Raw genomic sequence first — 13299 nt, 5'->3', positions numbered from 1 at the left:
ACTTAAGCATAAAAAGAACTTGTACGTTTCACTTCACAATATTTTTGCGTTTGAATTGTATACTCATTTTATAAAATCTAATAATTATTTTACAATAACTTTTTAAATAGTATGAGTGATTAAGATAGTATATATTTAAAAAAAATTAAATCATTGACAACGCATACATAATCTATAGACATATCTATTTGAATTCAGAACTTGTAAGGAGAATAATACTCTACGATACCCTTGAAATCACTTGATAAATTATTATTTTTTAAAAATTTAATAATCACCCAACTGTAATCACTGGTGTTCGTACATGTGATCTCTAAAAACAATAACGATTACTTTAATCACTGAGGTAAATTAGTTTATACAATTCGATAATATTAATATTTATAAAAGGATAGAGTCTGATCAACAGCCTTATATTAAGTGTTGAGAAATGAAGAAACTAGATTCAAGAGATCCACAGTTTTCTCAGAAGCCGGTTTAAGCAAATAAAAAACATGTTCCTCCCCTTGAATCTCCACCATCTCTATATCTCCATTCCACCCACTCTTCTTCACTGTTTCATAGTAAGCCACTCCAGTTTCTCTCAAGAAATCTTTCTCCGCAACACAAACCAGAACCCTTTTGCAGACCAGACCGGCAGCTAGCTCGTCAATGGCGCAACCCGGGTTCAACCTCGGGTCGTTCGGACCACTGCTCGTCGGAAAAATGAACTCCATGAACTCGTCAAGCTCTTGGTTCATGAAAAACGGGGTCGTCAAAAGCAAACCATCGAATTTGAGTCCCAGCAGCTCATCTCCAGCAGCTCTCATTATCATGTTATGTGCAATGTTGGCACCGGAGCTATCGCCAGCCAAGAAGACTCGATCGAAGTCGGCTCTTTCGTTGAGCCATGGCTCGGGGCCATCCCTTTTAGCATGTGAAGCAACCCACTTGATGGCGGTCCATGCGTCGTCGTATGCAATGGGGAGAAGGTGTTCTGGGGCTTTTCTGTACTCGACTGAAACTGCTATTACGTTCGCTCTGTTGACTAGGGAAGTGAGGTAGTTATGGTAAGCAGGAGAGAAAGGTGACTCCAAGCAAAACCCGCCGCCGTGGATGTAGATGAGGAGCGGGATTTTGGCGGAGGGGTCGGTGGTTCGAGGGATAAATATACGAGCGGATGTTAGGGTTGACACTGGGGAGTCCTTGGATCGAACGCCGGTTCGAGGGTCATCACATGGCGGCACCGTTTCCGTTTGTCGGAGTCTCTCGATGCGTCCGTCTTTATAAACTCGGAAAATGGGGAAGGAAGGGAAGAATTCATGGGCTATTTCTGGTGTACTGATTGAAGCCATGTCAAAGAAGATGATAAGATGAGCTACATAACTCGAAAATCAGACTGGTATATATAGCGTAAATTATGTTTTTAGTCATTCACTTATTTTTACAGTTTCATTATGATCAACTATCTATTTTATCTAAATTATAGGTAAGGTTATGTTTTTGTCATCCGTTGTTAAAAAATTAACAGAATTGTAGTAACAATTCATTTTTATCTTTTCCAACGATGATGTAATTATCTTAGTAACATGTTAATATTATTGTTAACTTTTAACAAGTGACTAAAATAGAATCAAAATATAACGTTGAGTATGATTTAAAGAAAATAATAATTAGGTCATCAAAACTTAAAACCTAGACTAAAATAAGTGAAATAAGTCAGATATATGAAATAAGTAGATGACTAGATATATAATTTACCCTATATTATATTCAACGTTATAAATTATAATGTTAAATGAAAAATAAAACAAGATTTATAATCGGTTCAACTGATATTGATTTTCAATTTGATACTGGTACGTAATCAGCTTTTTCTGGCTTAATACCTAAAATGACTATGATAAATTATACTAGTGACCACCCAACTATAGCTTATTTTCATTTCGACCACCATTTTTAAATTATTATCAATTAAACCAGTTAACTATTTAAATGCATTCAATCAGGCAGAAGTGACGACGTTAATAAAAATTGGTACAATTTATATTTTTTTTATAGGAATTGAAGGTCTAGTTAAAAAACTCTTTCTTGATTAAAGGAGTCTTAAAGACAAACTCCTTAATCATCTGAACGAGGAAAAGAGTGTCTTAGGTACAATTTATATTTAATCCTTATTACTTACACAATCTATCAAATTGGTTGTAATTTTAAATTAATTCAATACATTTTAATCATTCAATTATATGATGACACATATCACGTAAGGAAAATAAATTAAACAACATTGTACAGTGGTGGGATTGGGGAATTGAACCTAATCTCCCTAAGTAATAAGGAAGAGCCTCAATCACTACACCAAAATAGTTTTTGATATAATTCTTATAACAATTAATATTTATCTTATAATATAATGAAGATAATAACAATAAAAATAAAAACAACACTAAAACGACTAGATTCAATCCGTTATAAATTATTAGTTTATTCTTTTATATCTATATTCCAATCGGGTCAGGTTTAAGGAAAAATATATTATTTTTACTATTTAAATTATAATAAATAATTATAAATGTATTATTTTAAAGTATTAATATATTTGAATCTGGGTAGAGTCGGATTTAAGGTAAGAAATCACTGATCCAACCTAAACCGGTATAAATTACTAGTTAACTATTTAAAATATATTTGAACTGGATCAGGTTAAAAGTATACTTACAACAATTAATATTTATCTTATAATATAATGAAGACCAGAATAATGAAAATAGAAGCAACACTAAAATGACTTGATTAGAATAAATTAATATTTTAAAAATATATATTTGTCTTATAATATACTTATAATTATTTATTATATTTTAAATGGTTAAAATAATATATTTTTAGCTTAAACCCGATCTGGTTCGAATATAAAAAAAGGTAAACTAGTAATTTATACCGGTGTGAGATGGGTCAGTGATTTATTACCTTAAACCTGGCCCTACCCCGATTCGAATATATTAATATTTTAAAATATTTAAAATAATATATTTATAATTATTTATTATAATTTAAATAGTAAAAATAATATATTTTTCCTTAAACCTAACCGATTCGAATATAGATATAAAAAAATAAATTAATAATTTATATCAGGTTGAATCTAATCGTTTTAGTGTTGCTTTTATTTTCATTATTCTGACCTTCATTATATTATAAGAAAAATATTAATTATTGTAAGAATTATACTAAAAATTATCTTGGTGCAGTGGTTGAGGCTCTTCTTTCTTAGCTACGAAACCTAGGTTTGATTCCCCCGTCCTATTCTTTTACAATGGTGTTAATTTATTTTCCTTCCATCAGATGGTGCACGTATTACCATTTGATTAGAAGAAAAATATTTAAATTAAATATAAATTAAATTAATAAAATCCCTCCAATGATATCATACACATGTCATCATATAAATCATATAATTAGATGATTAAATATATTGAATTAATTTAAAATTATAATCAATTTGATAAATTGAGTAAGTAATAAGGACTAAGTGTAAATTGTATCAACTTTAATTTAGCACTTTTATTTTTTTTTCCCATTACTCTAACCCTTTCATTTCTTCTACTATAATGACCCTTAACATTTTATGTTAAAAATAATGTGATGTAATCAAATTTCATCATGTGCAAAATGAGATTTAACAAAAAGATCTAGAAGAATTTATAATATTTTTTAGGCCTTTAAATATAAAATATGTGCCCAAAATATTGTTTCTCATGAATAGGTATCTAAAGTGTGTTGATTCTTTCCCGATGTCTAATGTTACAAATATAACTATTTTAGGTGTCTGGGTCGTCGATGACATTAGCTTCCTACGTTAAATGACACATGACATAATCTTAGAATTTTAAAAATTTATTTTTCTTAAAAGACAAAAACATTATTTAAAAAAAAAAATTCCCCTACCAGCGTCCCAGCCCCTAATATGAAAAAGATAAAAGGTTATTTTATTCTTTCTTAGTTCAAAAGAGGTAATAGATTGATGACTAAAGATGTAGTTTACCCTAATTTTTTTATCCATAAAATTTGCACCGACACACAGTTTGGAACAAATCCAAGCAACAATCATTTATGAATGGATTCTTCTCCCTATTGAACATGCATTATTGCAATGATTAAAAAAACCCCCAGCTTCTAACCTAATTCTACAACGCAAAATATAGAAGCGCTAAATAGAGAAAGAGTGCTTAGCTTCAAACCTGCCATTGTTGCTTGCAGCTTGGAGTCGGCGAAGCAGCTTGGCCGTCTTGCCGCAAAACATGTGTCCGGCGACGACCTGGATCTCATCGCCCGGTGAAGAATACTGGGCCGTCCTATTAAGCGATTTTCGACTCGGAATCGACAGAATTGGGGGAGTCTGTGAAGGGTTTATGTGGAGAAATTTAGGGTTTGGAAGATTGAGGTTTTTGGAGGGTAAAGAGAAGAAAGCACAAGGTTTTGATTTGGGGAAATGGAGAGAGAAAGGAGAAAGGGAAGGGGCAGTTGGGGCTTTCATGCTTGAAACAGTGACTAAAAACGAGATAGAGATGGAGATGCTCAATTTAAGATTGAAATTTGTAGAACGAACTAAATCTATATTGGATAAAATACAACAAGATCACTACATTACTAGTAATATTATAAGTCAGTCATTAAATTTTAAACATTTCAAGGCTTAATACCAAAATAAGAGCTCAAACTATACCTAAATTCTCGAATAAGTGTTTAAACTATTTTTTGATTCATTCAGGGTTTAACGTTACAAAAATTATTTATTTAGGTGTTCGGACCGTCAACAATATTAATTTCTCCTGTTAAGTAACACGTGTTGCAATATGGAGATTTTGAAATATTTTTTTAAAATATATTATTATATTTATAAAAAAACATATATTTCTCTTAAATTATAAAAAGTCTCAAAATACCTAAAATTCCTAAATCATATCCTTAATCCGTCGTCGCCCCTCTTTCCGGCCATGTTCATCGCAGCCGACGTAGTCCCTACCATCCTCCTAGTTATACGCCGTCGAGATCACATAGGATCGTGATTTTCATCCTAGGATTCGCGGGGTATAAAATGTCGATTCGTCGTTGATCGATCATGATTTTATGGGATTTTGGACGTTGGGGAGATGAGGTTTTGTGGAGCTTCATCAATGGTTATCGTGGTTTCAGGGATTGAAATAAAGTTTTTCGGGTTATTTCAAATGTTTATGTTTTCTTTAAAAATATATATAATTTAAAATTTTAATTTTAAATAAAAAAATTTTGAAATACCAAATTGTGACATGTGTTACTTAACGGGGAAATTAATGCCATTGACGACTCGATCACTTAAATAAGTAACGTTTGTAACGTTACACACCTGAATGGGTCAAAAAATAGTTTAGGCACCTATTCGAGAATTTAGGTATAATTAGACACTTATTTTGATATTAAGCCAAATTTAAATGAATAACTCAATTAATTAATTGCCACAAACATGGAATTATGTTGTTAAAAATGGATTGTACGTTAATTTTTTGTTACAATCGTGCTACTATGTCTATCAATTATAACAACCAAGTCATTTAATTTATCAATTGTAGCAATCAAGTCACTTATTTAGCTAAAATGTTAACACTAGTTATACGCTTAGTGAAATAGTGATCCGTTTGTAATAATAGAATAATTGAGTGATTCATTTGTAACATTTTTAAATTTAGTAACTCGTTTGTAATCTTTCTAATAATTAATGGCATGCAGTATAATTGGGCACCCTAACATTTTACTAAATAATTATTTTTAGCATTTATTTTAGTCTAAAAAGTCTTCTAATGTTTAAGTAAATAGTCACTTTGACCTATACTTTTTTGGGACATTTTGACCTCAATATTTTATTTTTAGAGCAAAAAGATCCCTATTTTTTTTAGTGTTAACCGTTTATTGACTATCGAATTCAATCTACGGAAGAGTCTTTTTACCACTAAAATAAAATATTGGAGTCAGAATATTTCCAAAAAATAAGAATTAAAGTGATTATTTAATCAAATATTAAGATTATTTTCAATTAATACTAAAACCCCTATACCCCTCATTCTTAAAAAAAATAATCATAAATAAACCAATTAATACTGATTTTCACTAAACTTTACTCTTTCTCCTATTTTACTCACCATACTTTCAATTTTTCTATTTTGCTCATTGAACTTTATAGATTGAATCATTTTGCTCACTCTGTCGTTAAATTGTTAACGGTGTTATGACATGGCACAAGCATCAAAATGAAGTCATTTTGAAAAAAAAATCAAATATACACCAAAACGATGTCGTTTCGAATCCTCTTTTTCCCCCATTGTCGTCGCTGACTATTTTCATTTCGACCACCGTCGTTGAGGTGATCATTCAGTCCTTAAATTCATGGGTCGTTTCACCTCGACCCCCTGAGTCCAAATTTGGTGGTTGTTTCACAAAAAAAAATCCCAAAATCTGTGAATTTAGACTGAAACGTTTCGATTTCCTCACTTTCAATCTCCGATTCGTGGATTTCATAGTAAGTTTCAAAAAAATGGAGGTCATATTAAAAATCAATGTGTCAAGGTGAAGCGACCCATGAAATTTAGGACCGAACGGCCTCCTTCTACGACAGTCGATGGTGGTCGGCGGTGGCATCCGACCACCTTTTTTTTTATAGTTGGGTAAGCAAAATAAGATATAGAGTAAAGTTCATCGATGAACGAAATAATTTACCCTTTATATTTTTAATTTTTTATATTAAATAAAAAAAATGATACATCACCACACTGTTAGTGATCCACAGAGCTTAGAGCTTAGAGCTTAGAGACATCTTGGCAGAGAACGCAGAAGAAGTCACAAGAAAACCCTACAAATCTCCAGGATTCTTAGCGATCGATACCATGTTGAAATATCCACAAAGGATACAAAAGAAATATGAAAACAAGATTTACTTCATACTGCTTTCAAAGAACCTCTTACATTGCTTATATAGCTTCTGCACCAAGCTTAACTAAAGACGTTGAAGTGAGTTACACAGTTAATAAGAATTAACCCTAGCCAACAACCCTAACAACCAAACTGACTTTAGCAGTTTTTCTGAAACACGTGGCACACACCCTCACATCCTTCAATAGCACACAAGTCTTTCTAGCTTCTCACATCTCTTTCTCTGTCTGACAACTCCATTGCCAAAAGCTTCATTCTTCTTATCTCAAGTTTTTAACACATATGGGTCGCTTGGCATCAGACGAGGAGTGAATCAATAATTTCTTATCTCAGGTTTTTAACATATATGGGTCACTTGGCAATGCTGCTTTGCTTCACAGATACGGATTTGCAGAGCCTAATAATCCTTTTGATATAGTGAACATTGATTTGGAGTTGGTTCTCAAGTGGGATTGTTCGCTGCTCTCTAATCGGCACTGCAGATCAAGGTTGCCCCTTTGGAGAAGATTAGATCTGTCTGGAAGTGAAAGTGAGGACTCTGAATATTTTGATATCTCATTTGGGGGCGAACCTGAAATGGAACTACTGTCATTATTATACATAATGTTATTGCCGGATGATACATGCCATAAGTTGGATATGACCATTTGCACTAAAGATAAGGTTAATGAAAATATTGGCATGATCTTGTCAGAAAAACATGATATTACATTGGACAAGAGCTCAGAAATCAGTAAGGAATTGTTATTGACAGAAAAAGTTTGTAGTGTCCTCTTAGCACTTGCCGACATTCGCGAGAGTTGTTATGGTTTGAAGTCGATAGATGAGGATATGGAAGCTCTAAAGAGATGTTGCATGAAAGAAAGGAAATTGTATCATTCTTTGGTATTAAGAATAAGTGAGAGGATGTCTAAAAAAAATAAAAGAATAAGTGAAAGGAGGATCCTTGAGAAGCTTAGGACTCACGCTACAGCAGGAGCTCGTCGAAGTCGAACATTTCAGAATGCAAATAAAACCTCTGCAAGAAAGAAGAAGAAGAAGAAGAAGAAGAAGAAGAAGAAGAAGAGAAGAAGAAGAAAGAAGAAGAAGAAGAAGAAGAAGAAGAAGAGAAGAAGAAGAGAAGAAGAAGAAAAGAAGAAGAAGAAGAAAAGAAGAAGAAGAAGAAGAAGAAGAAGAAGAAGAAGAAAAGAAGAAAGAAGAATAAGAAGAAGAAGAAGAAGAGAAGAGAAGAGAAGAAAAGAAGAAGAAGAAGAATAAGAAAGAAGAAGAAGAAGAAGAAGAAGAAGAGAAAGAAGAAGAAAGAAAGAAGAAGAAGAAGAGAAGAAAAGAAGAAGAATAAGAAGAGAAGAAGAAGAAGAAGAAAAGAAGAAGAGAAGAAAAGAAGAAGAGAAGAAGAAGAGAGTGAAAGGAGGATCCTTGAGAAGCTTAGGACTCACGCTACAGAGCTCGTCGAAGTCGAACATTTCAGAATGCAAATAAAACCTCTGCAAGAAAGAAGAAGAAGAAAAGAAGAAGAAGAAGAAGAAGAGAAGAGAGAAGAAGAAGAAAAGAAGAAGAAGAAGAAGAAGAAGAAGAAGAAGAAGAAGAAAGAAGAAGAAGAAGAAGAAGAAGAAGAAGAAGAAGAAGAAAAGAAAAGAAGAAGAAGAAGAAGAAGAAGAGAAGAGAAGAAGGAATAAGAGGAGAAGAGAAGAAGAAGAGAAGAAGAGGAGAAGAGAGAAGAAAGAAGAGGAAAGAAAAGAAGAAGAAGAGAAGAAGAAAAGAGAAGAGAAGAAGAGGAAGAAGAGAAGAAGAAGAAGAAGAGGAAGAGAAGAAGAAAGAGAGAAGAGAAGAGAAGAAGAAGAAGAAGAGGAAGAAGAAGAAGAAGAAGAAGAAGAAGAAGAAGAATTTTTGATGTAAATTATATTAGATATCGTTGAGTTATATACAAATGATCATTTTCGTCAATAAAGTTTGAAAAATTATAAAATACTTATTAAATTTATTAAAAGATTATAAAATTATTAATAAATTTATCTAAATACTATAAAATAATTATTATATTATCGAACTTTTATAATTTATTACAACATTATAGTGATTATTTTATAATAATTCATTAAATTTAATGACATTTTATAATTTTTAAAAATTAATAGCAAAAATGGTTATTTGAGTATAGTTTAAAAAATCAGTTTATTTTAGCAGTCTGCAGACGTTAAAAAACAAACAATCTTCTTCTTGCAGACTGTAGACTTTTGGTCCACTTCTTCTGCTGCAGATGCCTGCAGATGTGGTCCGCAGACTGCAGACCTTTTACCTATGCAAAAACAAACACCACCTTAGTTTGTGTTTCATTTCAATATCCTACCACTAAAAACTTAAAGCGTTTAGTACCTAAACTATCCGTTTTGGTCCGTTTTAGACCTAAACTTTCATTTTTTTTAAACATAACGTTAAATTTTGAACATGATACTAAAATGAAATAAAAACTAAATTTTAGGTATGATTTTTAAAAAAATGAAAATTTAAATACTAAAATGATTTAAAACTGATAGTTTATATACTAAATATGTAATTTACCCATAATTTTATTATATGTTAGGTTCTCTATTAAGCAAGAATTATCTTATTTCTAATCGAGAGAGTCGAGACACGCTTACTCTAATAATAAACAATTATTCACTACCAACATAATTATTACATAATATTGAAAGACAAACATCTCCTCTACATAATTATTACATAATTGTTACAAATTTCTTAATCAATTATAGTGCATAAACAATATCTCTAATAAATTCACATGACATATTAGAACAAAAATCTAAAGTTTGATTATAATGTCTATTTAGTTCGTTAACATACACATAACTAGAATTATTTTATGTCTTTCACCGTAACGGAGGAGCCAACATGCAACGAAGGGTGTCAAATGACACCTATTTTTTTTTAAAAAAAAGTTTTTTTATAAATTCAATATAAAAATAATTTTTTAAAATAAAATTGATGTAATTTTAAGATAATATTAGCATTCTTAAACATAAATTGACAACCATTAATCATTTTCATCCACTTTAACAAAAATTCTTCATACAATTTATAAATTGAAATGATCATCCAGCTCAGTTGGTAGAGCACAAGATTTTTAATCTTGGGGTTGTGGGATCGAATCCCACGAAGGGTATTTCATAATTCGGAAGTCTCCTACGGAAGCTGCTCTCAACCTGGCGTTGGGGGCAGCCTACTATACTGATCCCCCTTATCCCATTACATATGAGAATAAGGATCAGCTAATTTACACTCTAAAATAATTTTTCTAACTCTACGTTGTCCCCAATTAGGATCACTATAAATAGTGACAGAACATAAGCGTTGAGATGCTCCTACCCCTTTATTGGCGTAAAGAAGTTCTGTTTATTTTCTTGACCCCTTCAAAATATGTTGAATTGTCTCCTATCTGGTCAAGAGTGTCGAGACGCACCTACTCCAATAATAAAAAATTGTACACTACCAACATTACGAATACATAGCGTTGAAAGGCAGGCATCTCCTCCATAGGTCTGCCTAAGGTTATTTATCCTTTGCATGAGTCCAAGTGTTTAGATATACTTTCTACCATATATATCTCATATCAATGTCTTTGTGAGACTCCCTCCGATAAGGAGAGAATTATTACACCTTCGGAAATAACTCCTGAAAACTAAAATTTCTCTACCAACCAAGAATTTTGGTTGAGAGAAATTACAGCACAGCAGTCTTAATATACAGTTAAGAAAAGAGGCAAAATCAACGAGATAATGCGTTGAATTTTTTTTTTCACGAAATAGTGCCCTCGCCAGATTAATTGCTCATATAGGGTGATCTCTACAGTCCCACGTCCCTGGGGGTAGGTCGCCATGCACGCCCCATCACGCTGGGCATCCGAGGCCATCCGACCGAGGCCATCCGACCGAAGCCATCCGAACGAGCTATGAGAGGGCATGCGAGGGCAACCGAGCGAGCTATGCGAGGGAATCCGAGGGCAACCGAGCGAGGGTAGGTCGCCCGGAGTACATGGCGACCTACCCTCGCTCGGTTGCTCGGATTCCCTCGCATAGCTCGCTCGGTTGCCCTCGGATGCCATCGCATAGCTCGTTCGGATGGCCTCGGATGCCCAACGTGTTGGGACATGCATGGCGACCTTTGGGGGCTGCATGGATTGCATGGCGACCTACCTAGGTCGCTGGACGTGCATGGCGACCTATATGGGGACTGTAGAGATCACCCGATCTGAGCAATTAATCTGGCGAGGGCACTATCTCGTGAAAAAAAAAATTTAACGCATTATCTTGTTGATTTTGCCATGAAAAGATGATATTAATTTTATTATTATTTTTTAACATTTCAGATAAAAATTACCTAAAATATTATTATTTCTACCTAAAACATTAATATTTTTAATATTTCCGATAAAATACTTAATATTAACAAAACCGATAAAAAATAATATGTTAGATAACGTTTTACTAGATATGTTAACAAAACCGATAAAACACATAATAATAACAAATAGATACAAATAATAATATTTTAAGTAATTTTTTACCATAAATGTTAAAAAAATAATATCATAATAAAATTTAAAATTTATCTATTATATTTATTTAACCTATTAATTTACGAACAATCATAATTATCTTTTATCTTCGTCCATCATTGTAAATAAAACTCAACCCTATATCAAACTTATTTTCTTTCAACAAGGACATGAAACAGAGATGGACGTTTTATTCTAAAACAGAGAAGCCGACATAAACCACAACTGATCCGTGGAGTATGATGGGTTGGGGTTTCAAGAGTTCAACGGTTCAGAAATGAAGAAACTCGGTTCATCAAATCCACGGCTTTCTCGCAATCCGGTTTAAACAAGAAAAAAACATGTCCCTCTCCTTGAGTCTCCACCATCTCGATAACTCCATTCCACCCACTTTTCTTCACTGCTTCATGGTAAGCCACCGCCCTTTCTCTCAAGGAATCTTTCTCCGCAACACAAACCAGAACCCTTTCGCAGACCAGACCGGCGGCTAGCTTGTCGAGGTCGCAACCCGGGTTCAACATCGGGTCATTCGAACCGCCGCTCATCGGAAAAATGAACTCCATCAGCTCATCGCGCTCTTGGTTCATGAAAAAGGGGTTCAACAAAAGCAAACCAACGAATCTGAGTCCCACCAGGCCATCAAGTGCTGCACCAGAAGCTTTCATTATCATGTTGTGTGCAATGTTGGCACCGGCGCTATCTCCGGCCAAGAAGACTCGATCAAAGTCGGCTCTTTCGTTGAGCCATGGCTCGGGACCGTCCCCTTCAGCGTGCAAAGCCACCCACTTGATCGCAGTCCATGCGTCGTCGTATGCAACGGGGAGACTGTGCTCCGGGGCTTTTCTGTAGTCTACCGAAATTGCTATTACTTTGGCTACATTGACCAGGGAGGTGAGGTAGTTATGGTAAGAAGGAGAGAAAGGAGACCCTACGCAAAACGCGCCGCCGTGGAAGTAGATGAGAAGCGGGATTTTGGCGGTGGGGTCGGCGGTTTCCGGGAGAAAAATACGAGCCGAGGATAGGGTAGACACCGGTGTGTCCTTGGATCGAACGGCCAGTTGAGGTTCGTCGCATGATGGCACTGTTTCGGTTTTATACAGTCTCTCGACTCGACCATCTTCATAAACTCGGAACATAGGAAATGAAGGTAGGAACACACGAGCTATTTCTGTGGAATAATTTGAGGCCATTTTGGAGAAGAAGACGATGGACTCTAGATCTCAGGAAAGAGGTTCATAAAGCATATTCATTGATGTAAGAGTCAGACTTGTAGTAGAATATATTCGTTTAATAATAGAAAGGTAACATTATAAGACGTTTTTACCCCAAAAAAAACACTCTAACAATAAAATATTGACTATAAGACAAATTTTCTTTAAATATTATCAAATTTGTACCTTTTGACAAAACGGAGATAATGAATATTGCATTGGATGAGTATAAAATTCGAATTTGGTAGGTTTTGATTTAATCTAATTTAATCAGATTTTTAAAAAATTGGGTTTGGATCGGGTCGTGTTCAGTTTTTTAAATGTAATGTTGGATCGGGTTTAGGATGAAAAATATATCGACCTGACTTAAAAAATATACAGTTTTACCTTATATATTTAGGTATAATTACAATAATATTCCTCTATATATTTTTTTTCAATTAAGTCATTATAAAAATAAAAATAATATTTTATTATTATTTTGGGTCGATTTTTTAAGTTATATATCGGGTAGGGTGAAATCTTATTTTTGGTCAAGTCGATTGGATCTCGGGTCAGGTCTGGTGGACCAAAAATCCGATCCAACCCATG

The 13299-nt window shown here is 33.6% G+C and overlaps 2 protein-coding genes and 1 long non-coding RNA gene across 3 annotated transcripts; 1 reads left to right on the top strand and 2 right to left on the bottom strand.

The window, feature by feature from the left end:
- Nucleotides 1-287: 287 nt before the first annotated feature.
- On the bottom strand, nucleotides 288-4533 carry LOC120178128 (probable carboxylesterase 12). The gene is made up of 2 exons (XM_039184074.1): nucleotides 4221-4533; nucleotides 288-1320 (listed from the first exon to the last, which is right to left on the bottom strand). Exons 1-2 carry the CDS (start codon nucleotides 4514-4516, stop codon nucleotides 417-419), a joined length of 1200 nt encoding a protein of 399 aa, XP_039040005.1. The 5' UTR covers nucleotides 4517-4533; the 3' UTR covers nucleotides 288-416.
- Nucleotides 4534-7432: 2899 nt separating this feature from the next.
- LOC120178130 lies at nucleotides 7433-7969 on the top strand. The gene is made up of 3 exons (XR_005521497.1): nucleotides 7433-7605; nucleotides 7697-7850; nucleotides 7884-7969. It is a non-coding gene; the product is annotated as an uncharacterized LOC120178130 (long non-coding RNA).
- A 3652-nt stretch (nucleotides 7970-11621) lies between these two features.
- LOC120178129 (probable carboxylesterase 12) lies at nucleotides 11622-12687 on the bottom strand. Its single transcript, XM_039184076.1, has one exon. The coding sequence runs from the start codon at nucleotides 12685-12687 to the stop codon at nucleotides 11761-11763; it is 927 nt and encodes a 308-aa protein (XP_039040007.1). The 3' UTR covers nucleotides 11622-11760.
- Nucleotides 12688-13299: the final 612 nt, after the last annotated feature.

Source organism: Hibiscus syriacus, unplaced genomic scaffold (assembly GCF_006381635.1).
Source record: "Hibiscus syriacus cultivar Baekdansim isolate YM2019G1 unplaced genomic scaffold, ASM638163v2 tig00112344_pilon, whole genome shotgun sequence".
NCBI classification, from domain to species: Eukaryota; Viridiplantae; Streptophyta; class Magnoliopsida; order Malvales; family Malvaceae; genus Hibiscus; species Hibiscus syriacus.
This window is presented reverse-complemented; position numbering and strand designations above follow the sequence as displayed.

Bases quoted from the DNA above. Each gene is read 5' to 3' on its own strand.
- LOC120178129 (XM_039184076.1), bottom strand. From the start codon at position 12,687: ATGGCCTCAAATTATTCCACAGAAATAGCTCGTGTGTTCCTACCTTCA.
- LOC120178128 (XM_039184074.1), bottom strand. From the start codon at position 4,516: ATGAAAGCCCCAACTGCCCCTTCCCTTTCTCCTTTCTCTCTCCATTTC. The intron at 1,321-4,220 runs GTTTGAAGCTAA...GGCTTCAATCAG, and splicing joins GCTGCAAGCAACAATGGCAG to TACACCAGAAATAGCCCATG.